General features: G+C 44.3%; 1 protein-coding gene across 1 annotated transcript in view; it reads right to left on the bottom strand.

The window, feature by feature from the left end:
• RPGRIP1 (RPGR interacting protein 1) overlaps positions 1–9,131 on the bottom strand; it is an 84,196-nt gene extending 75,065 nt beyond the window's left edge. The window contains exons 1-2 of the mRNA XM_062206592.1: positions 8,963–9,131; positions 362–462 (exon numbers count right to left, since the gene is read on the bottom strand). Of these exons, the coding sequence (XP_062062576.1) occupies positions 362–446 (85 nt within the window). The 5' untranslated portion in view covers positions 447–462; positions 8,963–9,131. The remainder of the gene's footprint in view (positions 1–361; positions 463–8,962) is intronic.
• Positions 9,132–14,408: the final 5,277 nt, after the last annotated feature.

Consider the following 14,408-nt stretch of genomic DNA (forward strand, 5'->3'; position numbering starts at 1 on the left):
ATCACTGGTAGAAAGCAGTGCAACTGCTTTGGAAGACAGTCTGAGACTTCCTCAAAATGTGAAACAGAGTTATCATGTTACTCAGAAATTCTGAGTATATGCCTAGAAATAAAAACATACCTCTATGCAAAAACTTCATAGCAACATTATTCATATTAATTAAAAAGGACAGGGGCCAGAGCTGTGGCATAGCAGGTAAAGCCGCCGCCTGCAGTGCCGGCATCCCATGTAACATTTAAGAGTAAAACGTTGAGAAGACTGAAGAGATAAAAGAAAAGGGATCACCATGAAGGCTAGCAAGGTGCCCCACATTGACAGAGTTTGATTCTAAAATACAACCATCCTCAGGCCCTGGATATACCTTTTGATGCTGGCAACATCAGAGGTGCGGAGCTCACGTCTCTAACTGGCAGGTCCCCTGAAGTATGATCCACCAGATGTGACATCTCCTCAGTTCTCAAGCTGTAAGAGATGATGGAGGATACAGGGAGAGAAAAAGTCAAGCCAATTACATGTAATTTTAGGACACCTTCTGTAGATAATACTTCAGTTGTAGTAGGAATTTCTCAATATTTCCAAGATGTTATGTGAGCATCATGGTCACTTTTGTGGTGGTGTGAGAACTCTAGAGTAAGACCAAGGGGAAGGAGTTTGGTGCAGCGGTTCAGTGCCACTTAGCATGCCCACATCCTATATCAGAGGGCCTGGTTTGAATCCCAGCTCTTCCACTTCTGATCCAACTTCCTGTAATGCACACCCTGGGGGCAACAGATGACAGGACAGCTCATGTGCTTGGCTACTTGCCATCCATGTTGGAGACCTGAATTGAGCTCTAGGGTCCTGGCTTTGTCCTGGCCCATCCTTGGCTGTTGTGGGCATTTGAGTGGTGAACCAGAAGGTGGAAAATCTCTGTCAGTCTCTCTGTCTCTTTGCCTCAAGTATTCAGTAATTATGACATTATTTATTCAAAAGAAAATAAATTTTCCTGATTATAGAATTGATTTTGGATCAACTTTTGAGTGTCTGCATTCCTGGAAGGCAATGACCATTCCCTCTGTCTGGGAAACAGGCCTTTAACTCTCCTCTCCAAGCCATTCACAGGGGCAGACTCTGAGGAACCAGTTTATATATGACTCTATGATCCAGTCCCCAAAGCTGCTGATGACTGGGCCAGAGGTAGACAAACTGATCTAAGATGAACCAATCAGATTTTCTCTCCCAGGAGGTTAGAAATGGAACCTAATGAGTTAAATTAACCTCAGCAAATGGTTAAAACTATTATTTAAACTTAGGAGCTTTCGAAAGGCCATCTGTTCTGTGGCCAGAATGACTGGGAAATCCTATCTGCATAATTGTCTCACATCTTGGTCATAGTCTTTTTCTGGAATGAGTGTATCCAGGTCTTCTAGGCTTAAATATTAAATTAAATATATACTTCTGGGTTCAAATGTGCTGTTGCTTCCAATATTCATGTCTCCATCATTGATCTTCAATTAGTAAAACTCCCTGTCTGTTTTTTTTAAAGATTTATTTATTTGGGCCGGCGCCGTGGCTTAACAGGCTAATCCTCCGCCTTGCAGCGCCGGCACACCGGGTTCTAGTCCCGGTCGGGGCACCGATCCTGTCCCGGTTGCCCCTCTTCCAGGCCAGCTCTCTGCTGTGGCCAGGGAGTGCAGTGGAGGATGGCCCAAGTGCTTGGGCCCTGCACCCCATGGGAGACCAGGATAAGCACCTGGCTCCTGCCATCGGAACAGCGCGGTGCGCCGGCAGCAGCGCGCCTACTGCGGCGGCCATTGGAGGGTGAACCAACGGCAAAAGGAAGACCTTTCTCTCTGTCTCCCTGTACTGTCCACTCTGCCTGTCAAAAAAAAAAAAAAAAAAAGTTAAAAAAAAAAAAAGATTTATTTATTTGAAAAACAGAATTACAGAGAGACAGAAGCAGAGAGAGAGAGAGAGAAGTCTTTCATCTACTGGTTCACTCCCCAGATGGCTGCAATGGCTGGAGCTGTGCTAGTTTGAAGCCAGAAGCCAGGAGCTTCTTCCAGGTCTCTCATGTGGGTGCAGGGGCCCAAGGACTTGGGCCATCTTCTACTGCTTTCCCAGGTCATAGCAGAGAGCTGGATCAGAAGTGAAGTAGCTGGGACTTGAACCAGTACCCATATGGGACACTGGCCCTGCATGTGGTGGCTTTACCTGCTACACCACAGCGCTAGCCCTAGAACTTCCTGTGGCACTCACATAGCTGCTAGATAGCTCAAACTCATTAGCCCCAAACAGGAATGTTGACTTTTGTTTCCAAACTGATCTCTTTCTAGCCTTTCCTTTTCTCCATAAGCGGCATTAATATCCTAACAGACCTACAGCTTTGAGTCCTCACTTCCATTATCCATTAGCCTATCTTCTAGGTTTTTCCTAAAATCAAATTGCTTGATTCCCACTACTATAATTTTGTAATGTTTATTTATTTATTTATTTATTTATTTATTTATTGTGACAGGCAGAGTGGACAGTGAGAGAGAGAGAGACAGAGAGAAAGGTCTTCCTTTTGCCGTTGGTTCACCCTCCAATGGCCGCCGCGGTAGCGCGCTGTGGCCAGCGCACCGCGCTATTCCGATGGCAGGAGCCAGGTGCTTCTCCTGGTCTCCCATGGGGTGCAGGACCCAAGGACTTGGGCCATCCTCCACTGCACTCCCTAGCCACAGCAGAGAGCTGGCCTGGAAGAGGGGCAACCGGGACAGGATCAGTGCCCTGACCGGGACTAGAACCCGGTGTGCCGGCGCCGCAAGGCGGAGGATTAGCCTGTTGAGCCACGGCGCCGGCCAGTAATGTTTATTTATTATTAGTTATTTTCATTTACTTGAAAGGCAGAGTGACCAAGAGAGAAGAGAGACAGATCCTCCAAGCACTGGTGCACTCTCCAAAGGCCTGCAATAACAAGGACAGGGTCAGCCTGTGGCCTGGAACCAGGAACTTTGTCTTTGTTTCCCACATGGGTAGCAGGGTCCCAAGCACTTGAGTCATCATTTGATGCCTCCCAGGATGCATCAGCAGGAAGCTAGATCAGAAATACAGCAGCCAGGACCCAAACTGGAACTCTGATATGGGGTGTGGATGTCCCAAGGGGCAGCCCAACCAGCTGTACCACAACACCCACACTTCCACCATTATGATTTTAACCACCTTTATGTTTTTCCTCAAGTACCATGATGTTCTCTTAATGTTTCTCCCATTTTCTCTCCCACCCTTCAGCAATTTCCTCTGAAACATCCAGAATAACTTATAAAACAACTCAAGTTGTAGCATTTCCTGTTTAAAAGTCTCCAGTGACTTTTCATTGCATTTAGAATAGAATCTAAATTCCACACTGGGTCCCCTAGGCCCTACCCTATTTTCCTACTTCTCTGATTGATTGCACTTTGTACCTTCTTTCCTGTAGCTCACAATATTCCTCACTCCTGGCCTCCCCCCTGCTCTCCCAAACGTCAGACCCCTTCTTGCATCAGAGCCTTTGTTCTTTAGTGCAATGCTCTCACCTTTGCTCTCCCCATGGCTGGCTCCTTCTCATCCTTCAGCCTCCAAGAAGCCTTTCCTGACCTTGATAGTGAAAGTGATAAACTTTGTCATGTCGCTTTTTTTCTCTTCCCTCTGTAACATCTACAAAAATAGGAAACTATCTCATTTACTTGTAGTTGTTTACTGTTTGTTTCCTCTAGGATAAATGGACTTTGAAGGCAGAAAATCATTTTGCTTGCCTATATATCCCCAGCATCCAAACAGTTCTCAGATCATAGTGGTCATCCAATACATATATGTATATTCAATAAACGAAAAAATGAATGAATGAACAAGATACTAAGGGATGAGACAAAAAGTCCTGAAAAATATTGTTAATGGTTCCAGTCTTTTCTAAAGGCCTGGTTCTCTTGGGACCAGCACCGTGGCATAAAGGGTAAAACCTCTGCCTGCAGTGCCAGCATACCATATGGGCACCAGTTCCAGTCCCGGCTGCTCCACCTCCGATCTAGCTCTCTGCTATGGCCTGGAATAGCAGTAGAACATGGTCTAAGTCCTTGGGCCCCTGCACCCACATGGGAGACCTGGAAGAATCTCCTGGCTCCTGGCTTTGGATCGACATAGCTTCGGCTGTTGCAGCCATTTAGGGAGTGAACCAGCAGGTGGAAGACCTCTCCCTTCCTCTGCCTCTGCCTCTCTTTAACTCTGCCTTTCAAATATAAATAAATCTTAAAAAAAAAAAAAAAAAAAAAAAAGGCCTGGTTCTCCTCCTACCTTTATGTTCTACAGGAGAGTTCCATGTCCTGCACAAGAAATTTTCCTTTTTTTTTTTTTTTTTTTTTTTTTTTTGACAGGCAGAGTGGACAATGAGAGAGAGACAGAGAGAAAGGTCTTCCTTTTGCCATTGGTTCACTCTCCAATGGCTGCTGCAGCCAGTGTGCTGCGCTGATCCGAAGGCAGGAGCCAGGTGCTTCTCCTGGTCTCCCATGCTTGGGACATCCTCCACTGCACTCCCTGGCCACAGCAGAGAGCTGGCCTGGAAGAGGGGCAACCGGGACAGAATCCGGCACCCTGACCAGGACTAGAACCTGGTGTGCCGGCACTGCTAGGCGGATTAGCCTATTGAGCCATGGCGCCGGCCTTTTTTTTTTTTGCAGAAACTATCTTGACGTGTCTCCTGAAGAAGTTTATTCAAAGATCTAAGAATGAAACAGTTTATCAGAATTCCAGGCAAGAAAAGCAGGAGAGATCATGTGGTAGGAGGCTGGAGCTGTGGCACAGAGGGTAAAGCCACCACCTGTGGTGCAGGCATCCCATATGGGATGGGTGTGGTTGGAGTCCCAGCTGCTCCACTTCTGATCCAGCTCTCTGGCCTGGGAAACAATAGAGGATGGCCCAAATCCTTGGGCCCCTGCACCCAGGTGGGAAACCTAGAAGAAACTCCTGGCTCCTGGCTTTGGATCAACGCAGCTCCAGCGGTTGCAGCCATCTGGGGAGTGAACCAGCAGATGGAAGACCTCTCCCTCTCTCTGCTTCTGCCTCTCTGTAACTCTGCCTTTTAAATAAATAAATAAACCTTAAAAAAAAAAAAAAATATATATATATATATATATGAGGTGGACAAACCTCCAAAACCCAATGAAGTGGTCAAGATTTAATCCTTCAGGGAAAAAGGACTGGACAGTAGATATAAGCAAGAAGGGCTTATCAACAGTTGTAAACTCCTGGGATGGAAGACCAAAAGAATTCCCTTGCAGTATATTCATAATTGCAGTGCACTAGGGTAAATGCAAGCTAGCAAGGGCAAAGAGTAATTCTTTTTGTTAAAAACATTTATTTATGTTTATTTGAAAGGCATGGCAGAAAGAGAGAGAGGGAGTGGGAGGGGAGAGAGGGAAAGGGGGAGAGAGGAGGAGAGGGGGAGAGAGGGGGAGGGGGAGAGGGGAGAGAGGGGGAGGGGGAGAGAGGGGGAGAGGGGGATAGAGGGTGAGGGAGCAGGCTAGGAGCAGATATTCAATCTTAGTCTCCCATGCAGGTGGTAGGGACCCAAGTACTTGAATCAAGCACACCTGCTGCCTACCAGAGTACTCATTAGCAGGAAGCTAGAACAGGAAGCAGAGCTGGGACTTGAACGCAGATAATCCAAAGTGGGATCCAGGTGACCCAAGTAGCATCTTAATCTCTTTGCTAACTGCTCACCCAGGAAGAATAAATCTTTAACAGCAATGGATATATAAAGCTAGTTTGATGACATCAGCAATCAAAAACACATAGCCAGGAGCAAATGTTTAGCCTAGAAGTTAAGATGCCCCTGTCCCACATTGTAGTTCCTGCATTTGACTCCTGGCTCTGGCTCCTGACTCCAGCTTCCTGCCAATACAGACTCTGGGTGGCTGTGGGGATGGCTCAAGCACTCATGTGGGAGTGCCACTCATGTGGGAGACCTGGATTGAATTCCTGGCTCCAAGCTTTGCCTGCATTACAGGTATTTGAGGGAGTGAACCAGCAAATAGAAGCTCTCTATTTGTTGTTTCTCTGCCTCTCAACTAGATAAATACTCTCATCTTTGATTAAATTTGGAGAGAATAAACTGTAAATAGTGACTGTGATCAAAGGACTAGGTGTAAGTGACTCTACAACCTTCCTTTGGCGTGCAACCACAGACAAGTTATTTAGCCATTCTGCTAAGTTTCCTTATTTATAAAATACTTAGCTTATATGGTTATGACAAGATGTCATTCAGATGATTTTGTGGAAAAAAAAAAAACTTGCCATAATGATTAGCATTTACTACACACTGTATCCACAAAATGCTAGGGGCTGTTACTATAGTACATTCACTATCAGAATGCCAAGTTGAATCCCAGCTGCTCTGCTTCCCATCCAGCTCCCTGCTAATATGCCTCAGAAGACAGCAGAAGGTGGTACAAGTGTTTGGGCCCTGCCAACCCTGTGGGAGACCCGGGTGGAGTTCCTGGCTCCTGGCTTAAGCCTGGCCTAACCCATGCCACTGCAGTCATTTGGGAAGTGAATCAGCAGATGGAAGATCTCTTTTCTCTGTCTCTCCATTTCTGTCATTCTGTTTTTCAAATAAATAAAATCAGTCTTTTTAAAAATACCATCTATTTTTGTTGTTTCCAATGAACTAGTCTCTGATTATTTGAAAATTTCACATTGCATTTATCAGTACATATTAATGATATAATATATAATATTCTTGTGTGTTGGATAACACTAGTCAGTTCTCTATATATCATATATTTCCCCACTAGCCCACATGCTCTTCTGAAGATATCTTTATATATCTACTAACACAGTGCCTGGCACATGTAGATATATAATATTTTATCAGAAGAAGATGTAGTATTAAAGCAATGGATTGTGGTACAAATTGTTTTCTGTTTTATAATTGCTTTGAATGATTTTACAAAGTCTTGTGTTGATTTTTACTCTAAGAGCATAATGAGATGAGAGCTATAATGTGTTGCTGATATAAATATGACAGAGGAGAAAGATATCTAAGTTCAAAGGTAAAAAATCTGCTCAAAAGAATGTCAGTGGCATTTCAGTAGAGTATAGGAAATGATACTGCAAAATTATTTTCTTTCTTCGAAATTCATGGATTAAATGAGCTTAGCTGACAAAATGTAAAAGTAGAGTTTTAATTATTTCAAAATTAATATGGAGTAGGAATTCAAGCTTTTCCAATGTATAATGAATTAAGTAAAACAGGCCCAAGAAATAATCAAACTCCTAAAAAGGAGTCTGTGCTTGGGCTCCTCTGAGTGGAAAATCTGGGGGAAGGAAAGGAGAAATTGTGAAAAGACCCTTGAAGAAAGTGGGTGTGGCCACTTGGGAGCAGCTGATCTTACCTAAGAGATAAAAGCAAGGGAGCTGCAAGAATTGAGCAAGAACCTTAGAGCAGAGATAAAGCAAAGCTATGAGAGAAAAACATAGGTTCTGTATCAGTAGGTTTGGTTGTACAAATGCTTAGAAAAATGAAAGGAGCTACTGGAATTTGGATCGAAAGCATTTTGACAAATACTACTGTATGTCTAGTATGTGCAGCTGCTTTGAGGACAAGGAAAACAGAGACCTTGCTCTTGGAAAATGAACGTTTAAGAGGGGAAATAAGAAAAGCACACCACTCTCAATCATAAGGTAAATGACAGATAAGTCAAACTGAGACAAACAAAGCCAAGTGGGAGTGTGAAACAAGGAGGAGAGCCAAGTTTACCTAAAAGGTCAGGTCAAGCTTTATGGTGGGAGGGCAGCTGGAGACTCAGAGTGCTCCATACAGAGTGGACAGCTTGAACAGAGTCAGAGAGTGGCAAAGAGCAGGGTGAATTTGGACAGTAGCAAAGAGGCATGAAGAGTATGAGAAAGAGAAGTGTGCAAATTTAAGGAAAAAGTAATGGAAAACCTTGTTTATAAGATACAGGAGCTTGGGGCCAGTGCTGTGGAATATCAGGTAAAGCCGCTGCCTGCAGTGCCAGCATCCCATATGGGCACCAGTTCAAGTCCCAGCTGCTTCACTTCCCATCCAGCTCTCTGCTATGGCCTAGGAAAGCAGTAGAAGATGGCCCAAGTCCTTGGGCCCCTGCTCTCGCATGGGAGACCAGAAGAACCTCCTGGCTCCTAGCTTCAGATCAGCTCAGCTCCAGCCATTGAGGCCATCTGGAAAGTGAACCAGTAGATTGAAGACTTTCTCTCTCTCTCTGCCTTTCAAATAAATCTTTAAAAACTATTTATTTACTCGAAAGATGAGTGACAGAAAGAGAATGGGAGATACAGAGAGAGAGATCTATCAGCTGGTTCACTCCCCCAAATGGCCACAACATCCAGGTCTGGGCCAGGCTGAATCCAAGAACCAGGAGCTCCCTCCATGTCTCCCATATGGATGGCAGGGGCTCAAGTATTTCGGCCATCTTCTGCTGCCTTTCCAGGCCTATTAGCAGGGATCTGGATCAGACGTGGGGTAGCCAAGACTCAAACATGCTCTGATATGGGATGCCAGTGTTGCAAACAGTGGCTTTACCTGTTGTGCCACAATGCTGGCCACAATAAGAGCAATGGAGTTAGAGTAGTGAAAGTTAGAGATTTAAGAACATTCATTTGCTATTACTGAATTACAGAGACTGGAAGAGAGGACAGTATTAGGAGGAAATTGCTGTAGTTTAGGCAAGAGGCCTTACACTAGGAAGCTGGAGGGAAGTGGATGGCAGAGTGAGATGGCTCATGAAGGTCTGAGCCATCAGACAACTTGACAATTGGTTGGATGGGAGAGAGAATTCAGAATGTGACAGAATTAGAGATGGCTTGGTGACACTGCACCTGGATGCCTAAGAGACTACAGCTGCAATAGTGAATAAATTCATTTCACTCTTCTCAAAAAACACTCCAGGGAAAGAAATGGAAAACACTAGGTATGTATAAGTTATAAACTTACAGTTCTTGCTTCCTCCAGAGAGCTTCCTGCAGTTCCTTCCTCTGAATGTCCTGGTGTCCTCCAGGACTCTAGGTTCCAATCCTCTTGTCTTCTCCGCTTGTTAAAAGAGCTAATCCCATTCTGTTTAGCTTTTAAGATGTTAACTCTTCATTGATCAGCATATGAAGGCTGTGCTTTTACTTGATGCCTCTTTTACTTGGAGAAAGAGGAGCTTAAGCACTCCTTAACACTCCAAATTTTCAACTAAAACTAAAGCTTAAAAACATCAGTTAGATTTGAAGTTAACAGAAATTTGCTGGTGTTGGGAGAATGATTCTTTAAAAAAAACGATTGGGGTAGGCTCTGTGGCATAGCAGGTAAAGCTGCCGCCTGCACTCCAGCATCCGATATGTGTGCCAGTTCAAGTCCCAGCTGCTCCACTTCAGATCCAGCTCTCTGCTATGGCCTGGGAAAGCAGTAGAAGATGGCCCAAGTCCTTGGGCTCCTGCACCTTCATGGGAGACCAGAAGTTCCTGGCTCCTGGCTTCAGATTAATGCAGCTCTGGCCACTGTGGCCATCTGGGAAGTGAACCAGAGGATGGAAGACCTCTCTCTCTCCCCTCTCTCTCTCTCTCTGCCTCTCTGTAACTCTGCCTGTCAAATAAAATAAATCTAAAAAAAAAAAAAAAAAGGATTGATTTTAAAGGCAGAGTAATATATAGAGAGGGATCTTCCATCCTCTAGTTCACTCCCTAAATGGCTATAACAGCTAGGGCTGGGTCAGGCTGAAGCCAAGAGTGAGGAACTTCATTCCAGGTCTCTCTTTTGGGTGGCAGGGGACCAAGTACTTGGATCATCCTCTGCTATCTTCCCAGGCACATTAGCAGGAAGCTGGATTGGAAGTAGAACAGTCAGGACTCAAATTAGCACTCCCATATGGGATGCTAAGGTTACAGAAATCAGCCTTACCTGCTGTACCACCATGCCACACTGGGAGAATGATCCCTAAATCTCTCCCTGAAGTGCCACAACAGCACTTGAAATCTCTCTGAAACCATGCTACATGGGTGGGATCAGTGTGCTCTCCACAGATGCCAGGAAACTTATGCAAAACAATGTCGGGGGCTGTTGCTGTGGCTTAGCACATAAAGCTGCTGCCTGCAGCGCCAGCATTCCATGTGGGAGCTGGTTCAAGTTCCAGCTGCTCCAGTCAGGTACAAGATAATTTCTGTGTGAGATATAATTTCATATTTGAAAATAGCTGGGCTAGGCTTTTCAAATAGTGTTTCTATAGCATGTAGATGTTAGTCCAAATGGTCAGCTCCTACTATCACAGTAAAATGAGCTCTAACAGTGAAATGAAACCATGTCTACTGAAAAGCACTTTGTAAACTGTATAAAGATTAGCTTCATGAAAATTATCAGAGGATAAAATCTTGTGCTTTGGAGCCAGAAGGAGACCAGATGGTAAATGAGTTAAAGAGGGCTTAACCTGCCAGAAACCAGATTTAGGTCACTGTTGGGATGAAAATTAGTAGAGGAGCAACGAAGACAAAGGAAAAGTTAGAAACAAATCTTTAGTAGGAAGAGAAAAAAGAAACTGAGGGAGTAAGACGGAAATATGAAGTCTTTTTAATAACATTTACTTTCACAATTTTTCTTTAAAAAAAAAAAAAAAAGACTGATTTGAATGGCCAAGTTAGAGAGAGAGAGAGCGAGAGAGATCTTCCATCCACTGGTTCACTTCCCAAATGGCTGCATGGCTACAATAGCTGGGGCTGGGCCAGGCCAAAGCCAGGAGAGTGGAACTTCATTCAGGTCTACCATGTGGGTAGCAGGGACACAGGTGCACCTGAAGCATTTTCCACTGCTTTCCCAAGAGCATTAGCAGGGAGTTGGATTGGAAGTAGGATAGGACTCATTTTGGAAGCCAGCCTTGCAGGTGGTAGCTTAACCCACTGTGCCACAACACCAGCTCCTACAATATATTCTTGAAGGGTTTAGGGGCCTATATTATATAGGCATTATTTTATCCTGAATCCAACTTATTATTAAAAATTAATTATTAATTTAATTCTCAACTCTGTTCTAAAGGGCAGGGGCCATGTCTTTTTTGTTTACTTCTATGTGCTTGTGACCTAGCATAGTATTTGGTACAGCTTATCATATGCTCAATGAATGAATGGGAAGAATTTTCCCACCTTGAAATATCTTACACATATACAAACATATATAAAATATTCATGAAATGGTTTTATGCACACACTCTAAAATCAGATCTCATAGGTTCTTATCAAAAGCTAGCTGTGTGGGGTGAGTGTTGTGGCCCAGAGGCCTTAGGCCATAGCTTGGACGCTTGCATCCCATATCAGAGTGTCTAGGATTGAGTCCTGGCTCCTCTGCTTCTAATCCAGCTTTTATGTTAATGTCACTTAGAGGCAGCATATGATGGCCCAGATGCTTGGATTTCTCTTTCTCTCTGTGTCCCTCTGCTTTCCAAATAAATAAATAATTTAAAAAAAAAAAGCCAACTGTGTGACCTTTGGCAAATTACTTAACATTTCTGTCTTTCAGTTTCTTCATCTTTAAGATGGGTATAATAACATTACCTAATGAGCTCATTCATGTGAAACACTTAGAAAAGCACTTGACAAATGGTTATCTTCTTAATAAAATTATCTATTATTATTGTTAATATCAAAGTGGTCAAGAATACTACTTAAAATCAAATACTTTTTTTTAAGATTTATTTATTTATTTGAAAGGCAGAGTTATAGAGACTCAGAGGCAGAGAAAGAGAGAGATCATCTATCTGCTGGTTCACGCCCCAATTGGCTGGAATGGCCAGAGCTGTGCCAATCCAAAGCCAGGAGCCAGGAGCATCCTCTGGGTCTTCCCATGCAGGTGCAGGGACCCAAATACATGGACCATCTTCTATTGCTTTCCCAGGCCATAGAGGAGAGCTGGATTGTAAGAGGAGTAGCTGGGACCAGAACTGGCACCCATATGGGATGCTGTCACTGCAGGAGGAGGCTTAGCCCACTATGCCACAGAGCTGGCCCCTCAAATACTTTTTGACCTCAAAATCCCTACTGGATATCATGAACCAGAATTTCTTGTGTAACCAGCATTTTTATTAAGTTCTGTGAACAAATTTTTTTTCTTGTTTATTTAAATTTTGAAGTTTTTTTTACTGGAGCCGGAGATGAGGCATGGCAGGTAAAGCTGCTGCCTTCAGTGCCGGCATCCCATATGTGTGCCAATTCAAGTTCCATCTGCTCCACTTCTGATCCAGCTCTTTGCTATGGCCTGGCCCCTGCACCCACCTGGGAGACCCAGAAGGAGCTCCAGGCTCCTGGCTTCAGATTGGCACAGTTCCGGCTGTTGCAGCCACTTGGGAGTGAACCAACAGATGGGTGACCTCTCTCTCTCTTTCTTTCTCTCTCTCTGCCTGTGTGTAACTTTGCCTTTCAAATAAGTTAAAAAAAAAAATTTTTTTTTTTGACAGGCAGAGTGGACAGTGAGAGAGACAGAGAGTAAGGTCCTCCTTTGCCGTTGGTTCACCCTCCAATGGCCGCCGCGGCCAGCGCACCATGCTGATCCAATGACAGGAGCCAGGTGCTTCTCCTGGTCTCCCATGCGGGTGCAGGGCCCAAGCACTTGGGCCATCCTCCACTGTACTCCCGGGCCATAGCAGAGAGCTGGCCTGGAAGAGGGGCAACCGGAATAGAATCCAGTGCCCCGACCGGAACTAGAACCCGGTGTGCCGGCGCCGCAAGGCGGAGGATTAGCCAGTTGAGCCACGGCGCTGGCCCAGTGTAAAAAATCTTATTTGGCAATTTGGCAAACTTGTATTCAAGTAGCCAGATTATCAATCATTTATTCCCTGGATTCTATATTCCCAGTTCCGCACTATGACTTTTACCAACTTCAAAGACTTTGTGATAAAAAGAAAAGTGCATGTAGTATAATGGAATGCTGTGTCAGGTAGCTATGAAACACTCTATTAACATTTGTGATGCCGGGCTGATGCTGCAGTACAGTGGGTTAAGTCGCCACCTGTAACACCAGTGTCCCATGGGCGCCAGTTAAGTCCCAGCTGTTCTACTTCTGATCCAGCTCCTTGTTAATGTGCTTGGGAAAGCAGCGTTGATGGCCCCAAGTGCTTGGGTTCCTGCACTTACATGGGAGTCCAGGATGGAGTTCCAGATTCCTGGCTTTGGCTAGACCCGCCCAGGCCATTGTGGCCATTTGGGGAATGAACCAGTAGATGAAGATCTCTGTCTCTGTTTCTCTCTTCCTGTATATCTGCCTTCCAAATAAGTAAATAAATCTTTAATAAGAATAATTAATCGGGACTTGAGTTGATGATGGTCAGGTTATGAGGAAAATGAGTGGCGGTGTAGCAAGTCCCAGTGAGAACAGAGAGCGCTGCCTGGGGCAATGGTCTCAGAGAGGATAAAATGAATAAGTAAGGAGTGGTTTGTCAGGGAATATTTGTGAAGGAGACAACAAAAACTGAGGACTGGAATAGGGTGCTATTACAGGATTTCCATGTGGGAGTCACACAATACAAGTGAATGTTTTCAGCTGATTACCATGACAGCAGTTTGCAGGATCAGCTTGCAGTACAGACGCAATGTGGGAGAAGCAGGCTGCAGTAAAGTAACATCAGCCTTGAAAGTGCTAAAGAAGAAACCAGGGCACATTCCTACCCTCTACCTTGCCCACCTAGGTATGCAGAACCTCAAAACCAGAAATTGTGAATCTTTGTCATTCACATTATGTTTAGCATTCTGCTCAGTAGTATACTATTTTTTTTTAACACTTTTTGCCTTATCACTAGCAAATTTTAAATAACTTGATAGAGAGACTGGTTGTTCATCCATATGGGATGCCCACGTCACAGGTGGTGGCTTAACCTGCTGTGCCAAACACCAGCCACTGTTAATCTTGTATCTTCTACTTCCACCCCACCTAGCACAGGGGTTAAGTCCTTGAAAACATTATTGCTATTTCTTAAAAATTTGTCTTACACCAAATGTAGTGCTGGTTAACAAGCAGGCCATAGCAAAGATCATGCAGTAAAACTGGTTTCTGATTAAAGGAAAATAGGTAGTTTCCATTAACAGGATACAGACATTTTTATTTTATGAAAACATGTTAGTTATGGGGGTGGTTGCTGTGCCACAGCATGTTAAGCCTCTATTTGGGAAGTTCACATCCCGCATTTGTTTAAGTTATGACTACTCTGCTTCTGACTCAGCTGCCTCCTTCTGTGCCTGGGAAGCAGAGGATGACAGTTCAAGTACCTATGTTCCTGCTTCCAAGCGGGAGATCCTGAGAGTTCTTGACTCTGAGGGTTAGCCTGGTAGTTGCTGCCATTTGGGGAGTGCACCAGCCAGTGGCAAATCAATTCTCTCTCTTTCTCTTTTTGTCACTCTGCCTTTCAAATAAATAAATCTTA

Source organism: Lepus europaeus, chromosome 11 (assembly GCF_033115175.1).
Source record: "Lepus europaeus isolate LE1 chromosome 11, mLepTim1.pri, whole genome shotgun sequence".
In the NCBI taxonomy this organism is placed as follows: Eukaryota; Metazoa; Chordata; class Mammalia; order Lagomorpha; family Leporidae; genus Lepus; species Lepus europaeus.